The 16,032-nt window shown below is 37.3% G+C and overlaps 1 protein-coding gene across 50 annotated transcripts in view; it reads left to right on the top strand.

Annotated features, from left to right (window-relative positions):
• Positions 1 to 16,032, top strand: part of ANK2 (ankyrin 2) — a 678,679-nt gene that overhangs the window by 622,470 nt on the left and 40,177 nt on the right. For 33 of the 50 annotated variants that reach the window (XM_064383969.1, XM_064383979.1, XM_064383978.1 and 30 more), the window contains 7 exons: positions 1,698 to 1,922; positions 4,508 to 4,662; positions 7,273 to 7,484; positions 7,990 to 8,194; positions 10,419 to 10,515; positions 13,902 to 14,130; positions 15,223 to 15,348. In XM_064383969.1, coding sequence (XP_064240039.1) covers positions 1,698 to 1,922; positions 4,508 to 4,662; positions 7,273 to 7,484; positions 7,990 to 8,194; positions 10,419 to 10,515; positions 13,902 to 14,130; positions 15,223 to 15,348 — 1,249 coding nt within the window. Of the gene's footprint in view, positions 1 to 1,697; positions 1,923 to 3,426; positions 3,526 to 4,507; positions 4,663 to 7,272; positions 7,485 to 7,989; positions 8,195 to 10,418; positions 10,516 to 13,901; positions 14,131 to 15,222; positions 15,349 to 16,032 lie in introns of all 50 variants that reach the window. The other 17 variants (XM_064383965.1, XM_064383960.1, XM_064383953.1 and 14 more) reach the window with 1 other exon arrangement.

The following is a 16,032-nucleotide window of genomic DNA, read 5'->3' as shown; positions in this document are numbered from 1 at the left end:
AACACTAGTAATAAGAAAAGCGGCAAATACTTTCTCGATATGTTTTGGTAAAGACTAGAAACATCAACACTTCAGTACTGAACTGTTGACTGTACTTGCCAGTTTTTACTCCTTCCTGAAAACATAAGTGGGCTAGGTATGAATGGCAGGTCTAGCCTGGCCCCTGCATGTGGGAAGGACTGTGCTGCCTCTTGTGGTCTCATCCTGCATGACGTGCTTCAGACAGGCACTCTGGGCTCCTTCGCACCCATTTTTATTACTAGCAACAGGATTTTTGTTTAATAGCATGTTTAATAAGTTCTGTGTTCTGCTTTGAAGAAGACGCTAAGATATTTTTCTTCATTTATCTAAAAATAACATAAATGTTTTGTGTTTATATCCTTATAACTTGCTTTGATAAAATACCTTTCAAATGTTTTTAATGTTGTCATGGAGGCAATATCTAGGTGTGACAAATCCAGTTGGTTCTGTGCTGATCAAATTATAAGCAGAGCCATGATACACCTATATGTTGCTTTCCTCTTCCCATTTTGGTGTAAAGATCTTGCAAATGCAATAAAAATTGGAAAAGACACTAATGTGATTTGTGAAAGAGCGTACACACAGTTTGTATGTCTTTGTATATGCATACACAACGCTTAGATTGCCGTGTTGTTCAATTTTTGCTCCTTGACACAGTAAGTGCCTGGGAGACTTTATTGAGAGTTAATACTAACCAAATGACAAGCATTCAAATTAACCTGGATCAGGATCTGCTAAGACCATCCCAAAGGAAACAACTTCGAAGTTAAGACAAACCCTTTCTCTTGGTACACTTAGAATAAACAAACCAAGTCACCTCGGATTATAGTTCTCCTTTTTCATGAACAATTAGCCTAGCAGAAAAGGAGAAAAAATAATGGGGATGCTGTTGACATTTCTAAATTATTAGCTGTAATTTTTTACATTCAATTGATCATAATTTGAGGAAAATCATGATACAGATGGTACAGATATCCTCCATCAGCATGAGCCCAGGGTTTCCTACTCCTGAAATTTCACTTCAAAAATGGTGTATGGAGGGCTCTAGTTGTTCCCTATCCACCTGCTCTTTGTTTCAATTAGAATGGTATGGCAGAGAGATTCCTACTTAATAAGTAAAAAAGTACATTTTAACCAGCGAATTGGTTCAGTTCAAAACCTTTAATTATTTTGCTTTTCTCCTCCTTTAGGATGTAATCAGTTAAAATCTACATCCTGGGTAAGATGATTTTGGAACAGGATGCAGAAAAACTGCAATTTGGTCTTTCCGCTCTATCCTTGTATTATTTCAACATGTAGATATTTTAGGACATACATGTGAGGAAGCAGAAATATTTGCATTTATAACAAAAGGAAACTTGTCAATTGTTCTTTATGTAATTTCATTCCATTTTCTTTCAAAATTAGACTTTTTAATTTACAGTTTATATTGTCAGCAAAAATTAGAATTCTTCTTTACAGATTAAAATAATATAAAAATTAAAACAACAACAAAACAGAATTAAAGGCACTGGTATAAAGTAAAATAACTTTTAAAAACAAACATTTTACCACCATGCATTTAAATAAAAAAGAGAGATTTTGAGAACAAAGCATTACGAAAAACAACTTGACAAAGCTTGTTCATCTGCTCCCAGTATTTCAAAACGTATCTAATCTTCTATTTTAATTTTCAGTTTCCTGGTTAGTTTTATGGTGGATGCCCGAGGTGGTGCTATGCGAGGATGCAGACACAATGGGCTCCGAATCATTATTCCACCTCGGAAATGTACTGCTCCAACACGAGTCACCTGCCGCCTGGTCAAACGCCATAGACTGGCAACAATGCCTCCAATGGTGGAAGGGGAAGGCCTGGCCAGTCGCCTGATCGAAGTTGGACCTTCTGGTGCTCAGTTCCTTGGGTAAGGGTTTCTGATAAACCTCCCACTTAGTCACCGATGAGCTTGTGTCCTCCACATGAAATCACTAAGATGGAATGGAAAAAGGTACGTCAAACCATTTTGAAAACGGATTGGCGCCAATGACATTTTTAAAATTGGAAGTAGCACCTCAGTGCTTGACTCCACTTACACGCCTCTTACTTTAAGGCATTAATGAGTTAAACATTCAGGTTGAATACCACCTCTTCTTTTTGGATGTAATAATAGCTGCCAGACCCCCAGTGTGAATAACCATATTTTAGCCAATGGTAGGTATTTTTTTCCTCATCTGAGAATTAAGTGATAAAGTCACAAAGAAAAAAATTCTACTCTGTTCCAAACATAAATGTAAATTCTCATGTAGTTATGAAACAGAATCATTATCTTTACTTTGGAAAGCAATGTTGCCTTTACAGAATACCTACAAATTTAATCAATGTGATTTTTTTTTCTGCTATCAAAATTGCTACATTGAGCCTTATCATTACATTGGTTGGCTATTTAATCACAGTTTATATCAGGACAAATACATCAAGACTAACTTCCACCATGCTCATTTTGGCAATTTTGAACAAAATTTAGCATTTCTTCTTTCTTCTGTTTGTTTGTACGGCTGCTGTTATATTAAGTGGCATTTCAATGTGCCAGGAAATGAATAGCTACAGCTGAAATTAACAAAAGGATGAAATTTTGGAGGGGGACAAGTTTCAAAATATTTTGAAACAAATCAATTGTATTTACGTCTCGGTGCTTGAAATACTGGGAGAAAATCCTAATAATCGTGAACTCTTTTACTTTGCTGATGTCATACTGGGAAGATGATTTCTTGCTTTAGAACTCAGGAAATGTTCTAAAGCTTCGTAATTTGGACCAAGCTATTAGCAGATTGCTCCAAATTATATGCACACCCGAAAAGGGGTGTGTTTATATTTCCCAATTATAGCAACCACCTCTCATTCCTCCAATCAGACAGACCAGAGCTTTAGAAGGAGCCTGTGAAGTTCTGGGTTGCATCAGAAAATGCCGTTATGGTTGGAGTAATTCCCCAATGATTCTTTTCCTGTTCTGTGTCAGACCCTTCTTCCCTCGTGCTCAGGTAGTTTAGGCTTTTCAGTAATCTTCAGGTCTGTTGGGGAATATTCATGAAAACATCTGGCCTCCGTACAGGGCAGGGTTTTCATCATATTCCCAACAGCTTGTCTTTCTTGTGGAGCATTTTTTCCCCCTTTTTGGCTAGTGCCCTGGCGGTGAACCTAATTAGGGACAGACCAGACAGCTAAGTGCTCTCCTTGCACAGACGCGCCTCCATTGTACACTCTGGGTCTCTGTTCCTTGCTCTTTGTGACCAATGGAGGGGGCAGAACCAAACGCAGTGTGAAACCAAAGTTCACCCTGTGGATCAGCTGGTGACGCTGGGGTTCTGTGGAAAACAATACCTGAAGCTTACCTGTGTTCTTTCTTTCACTGCTGCTTTGGATGTACTCAGTAAACTTCACCTGCCAACGGCTCCTCCCCCACTTAATGAGGGAGAAAGTTTGGTCAGCCGCATTCTTCAGCTGGGGCCTCCTGGAACCAAATTCCTTGGGTAGGAGTGACTTAAAACAAATTGATGGCTGCTGGCCCCCCATTCTTCTCCTTCTTCTGCAATATGATTTCTCTTTTTGTCATTGTGCCCATGACATGTCCCTCTCTATTATTTAAATTCTGTATAACCTATCTTTAGTGGACCATTTCTGACCCTTGTGGTATGTGACTTTTATTTTTGAGTGATGTTTTTATATCTTTCCCCTTAAAGTGCTGTGACCTTCATTTTCGTTTAAGCATGAGATCTGCCTAGTTGTACTATGTGCTAGTTATGATGTTGTTATGATGAATTTGGAGTCTGTATCAAAGCAACCTGGACCCAAAAATCAAAACCCTCTATATATTTTGAGAACGAATGTGACCTAAAAATAATAGGGCGGTGCATGTTCCGGATCCTGAATGTAATAGGCATTGGACACAATTGGGCCGTCTGCTGAGGGGCTCAATTAGGACCACACTGTGTACACATGCCTATTGTTTCCTTGAATGAAGAAAATATAACCAAAAACCATGAGTGCATGGCTCTTTAGTTCACAAGTAGACGATTTTCTGACATCTCCTCATTTACGGCACATCAGATTATGCAATGTGTGAGCCGTTTTCCTCTTAAACCATTTTGTTATCTTGCACCTTGTCGAAAATGTTTTAGGAGATTGGCAGACATCATAGATATGCATGTACATTTCTTTTGGCTAAATGTGTTCTACTTACATTTATCAAAGGAGAAGTTCCAGAATGCCACATGCACTCACAGGGAAACATTATTTGGCTTAAGGTAGCAGCATGTACCTAAGGATTGGTGCCCCTGAGGTGGAGTGCTACTGTGTGACCATCTGCTAGCCAGTGGGCTCCAGAGGATGGCCCACTATGTCCCTGTCCCCAGAAAAAGAAGAATTCCAGGTCACTTTGTAACAGAGTCGAGGTGCTTGTCTTGCTGGTGGTTAGCTGCCATCCACACTAAATGTTCTGCATTGCTGTGTCAGGCCTGTGATCGTGGAGATCCCTCACTTTGCGGCCCTTCGAGGAAAGGAAAGGGAACTGGTGGTCCTGCGCAGTGAGAATGGGGACAGCTGGAAAGAGCATTTCTGTGACTACACTGAAGATGAATTGAATGAAATTCTTAACGGCATGGATGAAGGTACTTTCAAATTAAGGGTTTTAAAAGAAGTCTAAACTGGAAGCATGAAAATGATTCATTTATTTCTTATGACGTGTGTGTGTGTGTGTGTGTGTGTGTGTGTGTGTGTGTGTCCCTTGTGGTATTTTACTACAGCAGCAATCTGCTTGGCTCCTGTAGTGATGAGTTGGAATGCACAATACTTTTGCTTAATCTTACTCCTGTTACATTCTGAAAAATAAAAGCCTTTAATATAGCAAACATCTCATTAAAGAGATGCAGCATGCTTCCATTTTTAGTGGAAATTTTTTGAACTGAAAATGAGATAGAGTACATATTGTCGTTTCATAATGAATGAACTGATACTAGATAACAAATCCTTGATTTAAAAACATGACTAACTTGAAACATGAGATATTTAAGATACTGATAAAAAGTGTTAATCTATTCTGTTGGAAAACTTACATCTACCCATAACTAGTACAATATAGGATACTATAATTTTTTTTCACTTTCTATTATTAAGGGGGTAGGAAAATTAAGTTCATTCAATTTTCTAACTATAATTCAGGCAGGGAGTTAGCCAGGGTTGAATTGCATACATACACACACATACACATCTAGTTTAGGAACTTAGTTTTCCATTAGAACTTTAATCTCTGTAAATCTCAACTCTGTCTTGGGCCAGACAAGGTTGTAATATCTCAGTATGACAAGAGGAAAGTGGCTCTTCCTTAGGTCTCCATAGTTTGCACAGAGAAAAAGTCCTAGTCCTAATAGTAGAATTCGGATTCAACTTTAAGTTACTACACAAATAGGGGAAGTTTTCTGCCTACATGCCAAGAGCTACATGCCAAGTTTTGTATACAGCTATACATGCCAAGAGCGAGTATAGCCGTTTATCAGGTTCTTGAGTCTTCTGGCACTAGTTTCAGTTACGGCTTGTGAATAGGAAAGAGTAGCTTAACCATAGCTTCTTTACCATTTCTTCCTGCATCTTACCAAGGTTTCGATAAGAGTAGACACCAGGCTTATCTTATCCAAGGGGTGGATGGAGGAAGAAATTATTCCCTCTAGATGTATAAGTCAATATCTTCTAAGAAAAGTAAAAAGATCAGAGTTTTTATTAATAAAAATTGTTCCCTGAAATATTTAGCTGCTTCTACTTCTTGGAACCATTTCTTTTACTGACACTTAGGTTTAGGATATTTTTCTCTGAGATATCTACCTATCAATAACACTGCCAGTAAACATTGGTATCTTGTCCTTGGATGGAGACCCACTCTTTAACTTTCTATTAATACCTATGTAAAAAGCTCATTATTGGCCGGGCGCGGTGGCTCACGCCTGTAATCCCAGCACTTTGGGAGGCTGAGGTGGGTGGATCACGAGGTCAAGAGATCGAGACCATCCTGGTCAACATGGTCAAACCCCGTCTCTACTAAAAATACAAAAAATTAGCTGGGCATGGTGGCGCGCGCCTGTAATCCCAGCTACTCAGGAGGCTGAGGCAGGAGAATTGCCTGAACCCAGGAGGCGGAGGTTGCGGTGAGCCGAGATCGCGCCATTGCACTCCAGCCTGGGTAACAAGAGCAAAACTCCGTCTCCAAAAAAAAAAAAAAAAAGCTCATTATTAAACAAATAATCAGATTGTGTATGTCTAGAAGCTTTAAAAATAAATACAGGCTAATATTGACCAGTGTATCAGTGATCCAATCACATGTGATCAGATCCTGGGACTTACTTTTACTATCTAGCTATGCCCAATAGTCAAGAAAAACATAGTTGCTGTTCCTGCCTCTATAATGAATCATAAATGATTTCCATAAACGAACCCTTTCCACCACCTCTTAAAATTCAGTCATCCACGTAGTTCAAATTTTCGACGTTTAAAACTAGTCTGATTTTTTTGTATTGCCCTGAATATCTGCACTAATGCAATGTAAAGACCCCATGATCCCATTCTGTTGCTGTTAAATGATATATTTGGAAAGTTAATGATGTCAGGGGAATATTGAAAACCCTGAATTAATAATCACTGATTTTTAAAATATCCAGTGAGTGTCTCAGACACACCCCTTACACTGGAGTAAACATATAAACATAAATCTTACTCTTCCAAGACAGATTTTATTCCTGCACTATTCCCCTGAGAACCCAAAGGGCTATGTTACTTCTGAAAACCACAGTAACTTGGCTTTGAGCTAACTTTGAAATTTGTAAAGAAAAAGAGTCCAGAAACAACTTCCTCTTCATCACATGAACCAGGAATGGAACAGATTCATTTCATCCCATATTTGCCCTCATCCCCTCGTTTCAAAGGTGGCCCTGCAATGCTGCATCTAGAACTAAATGATCTTTCTCAGTGACCTGGAAAGTCCTGATTTTCACAGAGAAAGGAAACATGCAAACTAAATGCTGGCAGATCTTGAAAGATTGCATTTTTTTTCCCCTGGTGGTGGTGTTAGGATAGCCTTGCTTTTTAAATTTTCCTGTTGTTTCCAAAAAAAGCGGGGAGGGAATGTTTGCTGGCACTTCTGTTTATTATTAACCATGCCAATGAGTTGGCTAGAATGCTTTCAGTAGGAAATCTTTGCTGTATGAATGAAGGTGGGTCATTTCTTGTCTTAGTACTAGATAGCCCAGAAGACCTAGAAAAGAAACGAATCTGCCGCATCATCACCCGAGACTTCCCACAGTACTTTGCAGTGGTGTCTCGTATCAAACAGGACAGCAATCTGATTGGCCCAGAGGGAGGCGTGCTGAGCAGCACAGTGGTGCCCCAGGTGCAGGCCGTCTTCCCAGAGGGGGCACTCACCAAGCGGATCCGTGTAGGCCTGCAGGTATGCCCATGTTAGATGCAAATGATCCTAACAGGATTGTATTTTACTGATTAAAAATTAGCTTTGTCAAGGACTCTTACCTTTCCAATCCTACCAAAAAGGAAGGTATCGTTAATAGTATAGCTAAAGTCAAAATTCTTATTTATTGTTTATTAATCTATTTAAAAAGTCAACATATTTGGACAATTAACCAAAATCAATCTCCAGCTATAAATGTTTTCTTCTTGTTAAAAAAAAAAAAGAAAAGAAATTACCTTTCAAATTAGAAATAAATTGTTAAAGAATCAGATTATTCTTGGTAAGCAAAATCTGCCATCGGAGATCATAGATCTTATGAGTTCTTAGTAATAGCACTGAATTCATAATTACCATATTTGAAGTCCACCAAACTTATTTGTAAGATAAAAAACAATACTTTGGGTAAGAAATTTGAAATTAAATATAATGATTCATTCTTTATTTTAAAATATATGCATATATGTATTTTTTTTTTTACTTTGAAAAGGCTCAACCTATGCACAGTGAGCTGGTTAAGAAGATCCTAGGCAACAAAGCTACCTTCAGCCCCATAGTCACTTTGGAACCTAGAAGAAGAAAATTCCACAAACCAATTACCATGACCATTCCTGTCCCCAAAGCTTCAAGTGATGTCATGTTGAATGGATTTGGGGGAGATGCACCAACCTTAAGATTACTATGCAGCATAACAGGTGAGTCACATATGACTATGTTAGTAGAGAGTTCTGAAAAAGAAACTTAGATCATTGTAAATATTAAATTACCTTTGTCATAAGAGGTCTGCAGGGTCACATGCATTAATTCAGGGAATGCATTTTAATTAACTAGGGAATTGAAAGGTGAAAGGAAACAACTATTATTTACTAAATAAAGTCTGTATGCGAAACTGTTAGATAGTTTATATGTGTTGTCATTCTAATTTCCACAGTAACCCTGTGAGGAAACTTTAACCCCATTTTGCTGAAAAGGAAACCATGGTTGAAAGAAGTTCTATAACTTGCCTGAGTTACACTATAAATATTTGGTGGTATTGGGATTCGAAACCACACCCATATGTCTCCAAAGTTCAGGCCTCAAGCCTTCGTTGAAGAGATCAATACGTCTGCTGGAAAAGAAAAAATAATAATAATGTCTTGAGTAATTATACCCAATAGTTCAAACCAAACTGTTATGTCATGGAATTGGTTATGTCTTTATTATTGATCCATTGAACTAACTTTAGAAAAACAACTTAAAGTTTTTCAAAGATAACTGAGTTTTGGCAATTGTTTAGTAGCTTTCACACAGCTACCAAACTCTCCAGAGACATTCCCAGTTAGCTGGTGGTCTCTTTAAAACAACGCCGCCACAAATGGTGAGAGGCAAAAAAAATTCACAGGAATAATCTGTTTTAGGTCTAAATAATTTAACTGATAATTTCTCTATCAATGATTACATGGTGTTGGCATTCAGTAAATATTAGTTCTATTATTAGAAGGAGCAGTAATCGTCCCTGGATGTTTTGGTATTGAGGGGAGCTCCAATAAAGGGATTCTCTTGTGTCTCTTGGTCTCTCTGTTTTTCTCAGCTCAAATGTCCACAACAGCATTGTTAGAATTATTTTTTCACTTCTCTTTCATATTGGCAGAATGTTCACCTTCATTTTGTTTTCTTTAATTCTCCCTTCTTACTAATACATTTCCTTTAGTTATGATATAGAACCATGAGATTATTCCACAAGTTTAATAAGAAGACAAAATTTAAAAATATATAGACTATAACGAGTAGGGGGGAAATCATATGCTTCGCTTATGATTTCTTTCCCAATTGCTCATTTTTGGTTATTATTATTATTTCTGGGTATCTTTCCCATAATTTCTGCGCCATAGGTATATGATTAACCTTCTATAATGTGCAATATAATGTCATGGATATGAAACAGATGAGACTGAAGAATATCTGTGATTCGCCCTGCCATCATAATGATGAAATAAAGATACTATAGGGGCCTAGACACCATCTACTCTCTTTATTCCAGTCAAATGTCTTTAGACAGGTTTCTCATAAACATTTCTTAAATTTAATAAAATTATTTTGAAAATTAACAAAGAATTTTATGTATTAATTGTTTAAATACCTAGACATTTGAGTTTTTGTATTTTTCTGTGTGTATAGTTATGCTGAGTATGTATTTTAAAGGCCTACTAGAATAAACTTCCATAATCTTTCTCTGATAACTTGTTCTCTTCTTTAAGAAACTTCAGAGTCAAGACTTTTATACATTTCAAACATCTATTCCTCCTACAGCCCTTTGACGTAAAATTTTGTCCTTATCTATGTCATCTTAATTTCTCGGTAGAAATTAAAGAGAGGTAGTCACCATCAGCCTTCATGGTAGTTTTTCAGTGACAGGGGCCATCCTTTGACATTCATTTATTTTTTCATTTACCTTGCAATATTTATTGCACTCTTACTATTTTACAAACATTTTTTTGGCCAAACTTCCATTGCACATTGAAAGGAATTTTTTTTTAAAGCAATTGCATAAAATACGCTGTTTGGGAACAAAATAATATTTAGATTTTTCATTATTTTAACCAAGTGTTCAGCTCCTTAGTTGCTCAAAGGATATTTTAAAATAATCAACTGTATACAATTCAACATTATCTTCAGAACCTAGCAACAGAATATCAGGCAGAGAACAGAAGGCTTAATAAACAGTTATTCAAATAACTACCCTAAAACTTAGTTGCTTGAGAAGCAGTCTGCTGTTTGTTTTCAGTGTGCATTTTTCAGCATGTGGGTTTTAATCATTTTGTTTCCAGTGTGTCATTTTGAGGGGTGGGTGGGCTGGTGAACACAGAACCACAAAGACTTTATTTTAGAATCTAGAGTCTGGAGTTTTGCCTGATTTTTTCGACAATCATATTATTTCAGGTGGAACCACCCCTGCTCAATGGGAGGATATTACAGGAACTACGCCATTAACATTTGTCAATGAATGTGTTTCCTTTACAACGAACGTGTCTGCCAGGTATCGTTATACAGCACAGAAAAGCCCACTATGATGTTTACCCCTCAAAAAAAACCTGCCTTTTGTTTTGTTCAATTTTGTTTCTTTATTGTTTAAAAGTTGTTTTTTGTTTCATTTTAAATATGGTCTGCTTTTGCTTTTATATATTAAACTAGATCTGTCAGCAAATGGAATAGTGATAATATAGTAACAAAGTACTGCCAATCTGATTAAAATCTAAGGAAGAGGAGTGAGTGATTGTCTGCTTGGCCTGTATGATTCTGACTTAGTCCATAGCAGCCACTGCTGATTTTTCCACTTCCAAAGGCCTTAGGAATGATAATTTCCTGTTGTCAGCAAAATAGCCTGAACTGCTTTTCCAACAGAATGATAACAGTGCAAATCTCACCGTGGTTTGCCTAAAAGGCTTAGAGGCTTCAGTGGCTCTTATACATATTTCTTATTTATGTATTACAGATCTTTAAAATGCTGAAGCTATCTAGTTTTATTTTTTATGCGTACTCAATTTATTAATGTTAGTTCTCATTTGTTTGGTCTTTAATTGATTGCTAAACATTTTTCCCTCTCTTTAACTTGATATTATAACAACTTTGTGACTTAAGTAGGGCAAGAGACATTATGTCCATTTTACAGATGAGAAAACTGAAGTTGAGAGTAATTAAAACTTACATTCCCTTTTTGAGGTGGGAGAGAAAAGATAAAAGTCCGTGAATAGCTAAGTAATGGCATAGCAATAGTTGGGTGCCGTGGCACATGTTTATAGTTCCAGCCACCCAGAGCCTCAACTATTGAGTCTACAATTCTGTGTTTCGATGTGTTTTGCCAATTGAGCAAAACATATTCTGAATAAGAGGTACAGACCAGAGGGACTAAAAGAATGAGAAGAGGGTGTTCGAATTGGGATAGCTACTGGGTATCTCAGAAGAGGTGACTCAAGATGTGTTGGAACCTAATTGGCAGATAAAAGTGAAAAAGAGAATAACATGAGCAAAGATGCAAAGACAGAATGCAGAAAGTATATTGGGGGATGGTAGCAATTATCCATGTAATCTGTAATTCAAAAATAATGCTTGAGGCTGGACCTGGTGGCTCATGCCTGTAATCCCAGCACTTTGGGAGGCGAAGGCAGGTGGATCTCTTGAGCCCAGGAGTTCGAGACCAGCTTGGGCAACATGGTGAAACCCTGTCTCTAAAGAAAAAGATACAAAAATTAGCTGGGCGTAGTGGCAAACACCTGTAGTCCTAGGAACCAGGGAGGCTGAGGCAGGAGGATCTCTTGAGCCCAGGGAGGTCGAGGCTGCAGTGAGCCATGGTTACATCACTGCACTCCAGCCTGGGTGACAGAGACCTTGTCTCAAAAACAAAACAAAATAAAACAACAACAAAAAAACAAAATGCAGGACTGTTGGTTGGCAGCACTTTATAAAAGGTCTTATAGGGTAGATTAAAAAGTGATAAATCACCATAAATATATACAATTCTTATTTGACAATTAAAAAATTGCCAAAAGCCCCCAGACCTACATAAAATAAAAACACTATAAAAAAATAAGACTGGGCATGGTGGCTCATGCCTGTAATCCCAGCACTTTGGGAGGCCGAGGCAGGTGGATCACGAACTCAGGAGAGCTAGACCATCATAGCTAACATGGTGAAACCCTGTCTCTACTAAAAATACAAAAAAATTAGCTGGGCATGGTGGCATGCGCCTGTAGTCCCAGCTACTTGGGGAGGCTGAGGCAGGAGAATCGCTTGAACCTAGAAGATAGAGGTTGCAGTGAGCCGAGATCATGCCAGTGCACTCCAGCCTGGGTGACAGAATGAGACTCCTCAAAAACTAAATACAAACAAAAATAAAAACAGTTGCATTTAAAAAGTCAGCTATTTTGTGAGAGCATATAAAAAATAAAAAATAAATAAAGTAAAACTAATTAAAATATCAAAAAAGTGAGAAGGAATTATTACGTTATTGTACTAATAATTTAACCCCCAAACAATTGAAGAAACAGTGAACAGAGTTGGATCAGTAGAAAGAGGAAGGTAACTGAGTGCTTGCCATGAGCTAAGAACTAGGCTGAACCTTAGAAACATTCTGCTAATTGAAATAAGCCAGACATAAAAGGACTAATAGTGCAAGAGTCCACCTATTGGAGGTACCTAGAAGAGGCAACTTTATAGAGACAAGCAAGTTTGATAGAGATTTACAGGGGCTGAAGTAAGGGGGAAATAGAGAGTTATTTTTTAAGGGATACAGTTTCTGTTTGGGGTGATGAAGTTCTGGAAATGGATACTGGTGATGGTTGCACAATACTGTGAATGTATTTAATGCTACTGAATTGTACACTTAAAATTAGTTAAAATGGTAGATTTTATGTTATGTATATTTTAGCACAGTAAGAAAAAAAAGAGGTGGGTCAGGAACTTGAAAGAGAGTGTAAGAGAATAAGAAAATTTCATGACTTTAAGATGCAGAAATTTAAAAACAAAATAAAAAAATTCAGCAATGATAATTTCAGATTATGGGAAATGAGTCAGGGGAAGGAGATTAATCATTGGAGAAATGTTCCAAAGTATGAGAATATGGAATAAACCTTTGGAAGTATAAAATAACAGAATGAAAATATTTCCTTCTGATGACGTCTACTTCCTCTGTGAAGTTAGCTCTCTTAGGGCCTGTGGTGAGGGGTGAAGCTCAAGGAGTGTCATAAGATTCAGTAACGTTACTATAGTGAATAAAAAATTGCCAGTCAATGTTATAGACTTAGCCGAGGCTGGAAATCATAAAGTCATTAGAGCCAATAATTTCTTCTACGAATTATATTCAGCAATACTTAGGAGTTCTGGAGCAGGTTTTTAAAAATGGTTGGGTGGATTCTGCTTTGGTGATTAGAGAATTCCTTGGAAAAGAATAACCAAGGGAGGAAAAGCCAGGTAGATTTTGTTGAAGAGTTTCAGGATAATTAAATGATGGCTAGGGAGGGGGATCGAGCAAAATAGAAACCCATGCAGTGAGATACTTTTCTTATGTCGGCTATTGAGCTCACTCCACTGAAGGATTCTAAAACACTAAAGCTAGAGTTCAGAAAACTGAATATTCAGAAGTTTCCAAAAAAGAAAATTAGAAATACAATATTTAATAGTTCATCTTGAGAACCTGATATCTCTCTTCTCTTCACTCCTTTCTGCCTTCCCATCTATCCTCTTACCTTTACTTTTGTTCCTGTCTTGCTTTTTCTTTCCTTTGGCTTTCTCTCATTATCTCCCTCTCTCACTTCCTTTTTTCCAAGAAGCATTTGTTGACTACTTTGATCATATTGAAGGAACTGATTTTATTTTTCAAGCGGCATACTTTGAACTTTAGATAACGGATTTTATTTCTTTTAATAGGTTCTGGCTGATAGACTGTCGACAGATCCAGGAATCTGTTACTTTTGCATCACAAGTATATAGAGAAATTATCTGCGTACCTTATATGGCCAAATTTGTAGTGTTTGCCAAGTCACATGACCCCATCGAAGCCAGGTTGAGATGTTTCTGCATGACTGATGATAAAGTGGATAAGACCCTTGAACAACAAGAAAATTTTGCTGAGGTGGCCAGGAGCAGGGATGTGGAGGTACTATGCCAAAAATAATAATAATAATTTATGCCATGTTGTTATACCTGTATTAATAGATTACATTTCAAATATCATTTAATAAGTAGAATCATTAAAAAGTGAAAGACCGGTTCACATCTTGATCAATTAGAAGGTCAACACCCAAAATCTGCCATTTTTAGCCATTTTGGACCTATCCAATAGGAATGATCTGTGCATGTGAGAAGGTAAGAGGATTCCTTTAAAGGTTATTTGAGGAAAAATTATGAGTTATTGATAAACTCAAAGTATGTAAGTGACTATAGTAGTTTAGATGTTTTTAACTTTCCTTGTTGTCTTTATCTTTTAATAGCTAAAACAGTCTGGGAAGTATATCCTTTTGCATAAATGTTGAAGTAGGATGTCTAGTGCTTTTCTATGTTACTTTTCCTCATTTCAGAATTTTCCATCAGTGTAGATATTTGGGTATTGAAATCCAGTAACCTGACTCATTGTGATGTCAAAAGTTGCCCAAGTAGGCTGGGCGTGGTGGCTCACACCTGTAATCCCAGCACTTTGGGAGGCCAAGGTGGGTGGATCACCTGAGGTCAGCAGTTCGAGACCAGCCTGGCCAACATGGTGAAATCCCATCTCTACCAAAAATACAAAATTAGCTGGGCATGGGGGTGGATGCCTGTAATCCCGGCTACTCAGGAGACTGAGGCAGGAGAATCGCTTGAACCGGGAAAGTGGAGGTTGAAGTGAGTTGAGATCACAGCACTGCACTCCAGCCTGAGTGACAGAGCAAGACTCCATCTCAAAAAAAAAAATTACCCAAGCATAAGTTTAAATTTAGGATTTAAATGTATTTTGGGCTTGTGGATGACGGGATACAGTTTTTACAATGAGAAAATCAAATGCCACCATGCATTGAAGATTCCCATTACTAGTAAGAAGAAAGAGTGCTGGACATGTTGTGCCAAAGATTAGACAGAAGGTCAGTTGGCAATTTAAAGATTGTTGTATGTGTATTTTAAGAATTTGAAGGGCCAAGTAGTACTACCACTTCTTTGTGTAAACAAGAAGTTATAATTGCAGCTACTTTATTGTTATTTCTCTGTTTTCACTCAGGTATTAGAAGGAAAACCCATCTATGTTGATTGTTTTGGCAACCTGGTACCGTTAACTAAAAGTGGCCAGCATCATATATTCAGTTTTTTTGCCTTCAAAGAAAATAGACTTCCTCTATTTGTCAAGGTAATATATACATGGAATTTTGTGATGCATTTTATTCAAGATCAAGGAAGAATTTGACTTCCTTTAGTAATAGAAGATTTTTCCTTTTCAGTCATTTTCAGAATTTTCTTTTTAACCATATTTACAACGTTTTACAGCCTTGGGAAACCAATTTTTTTAGTTTTGAGGTTCAAAGTCAACCTGAATTTTTATAGACTATGTTTAAGGATGAGAACAGGACAAATAATAGCCAATTTATTAGTTAGGAACAGTGACCAGTCTTTTCCAAATTTGAAGGAAAGTCTATTTATCTTACTATTATAACTTTTAAATATTTACACTTAGATTTAAAGATATATATGAACTTCACAAGTGTGGAGATCAAGAGTTCTAAGTGGCAACTTTTTATAATAAAACTTCTCAAAAGACCCAGCATCTCACTTAAGCTAATAAGAAATTATCTCAGATAGACATATAGACTTGATATATTTTCATAAATTCATTCAATACACAGCATCCACATGTTCTCACTCATAAGTGAGAGTTGAACAATGAGAACACATGGACACAGGGAGGGGAACATCACACACTGGGACCTATCTAGGGGTGATGGGCTGGGGAGGGATAGCATTAGGAGAAATACCTAATGTAGATGACGGGGTGTTAGATGCAGCAAACCACCATGGCATGTGTATACCTGTGTAA

The sequence above is a fragment of the Aotus nancymaae genome, unplaced genomic scaffold (genome assembly GCF_030222135.1).
Source record: "Aotus nancymaae isolate 86718 unplaced genomic scaffold, 86718_ANA_hifiasm-v0.15.2.pri h1tg000033l, whole genome shotgun sequence".
Classification (NCBI taxonomy): domain Eukaryota; kingdom Metazoa; phylum Chordata; class Mammalia; order Primates; family Aotidae; genus Aotus; species Aotus nancymaae.
This window is presented reverse-complemented; position numbering and strand designations above follow the sequence as displayed.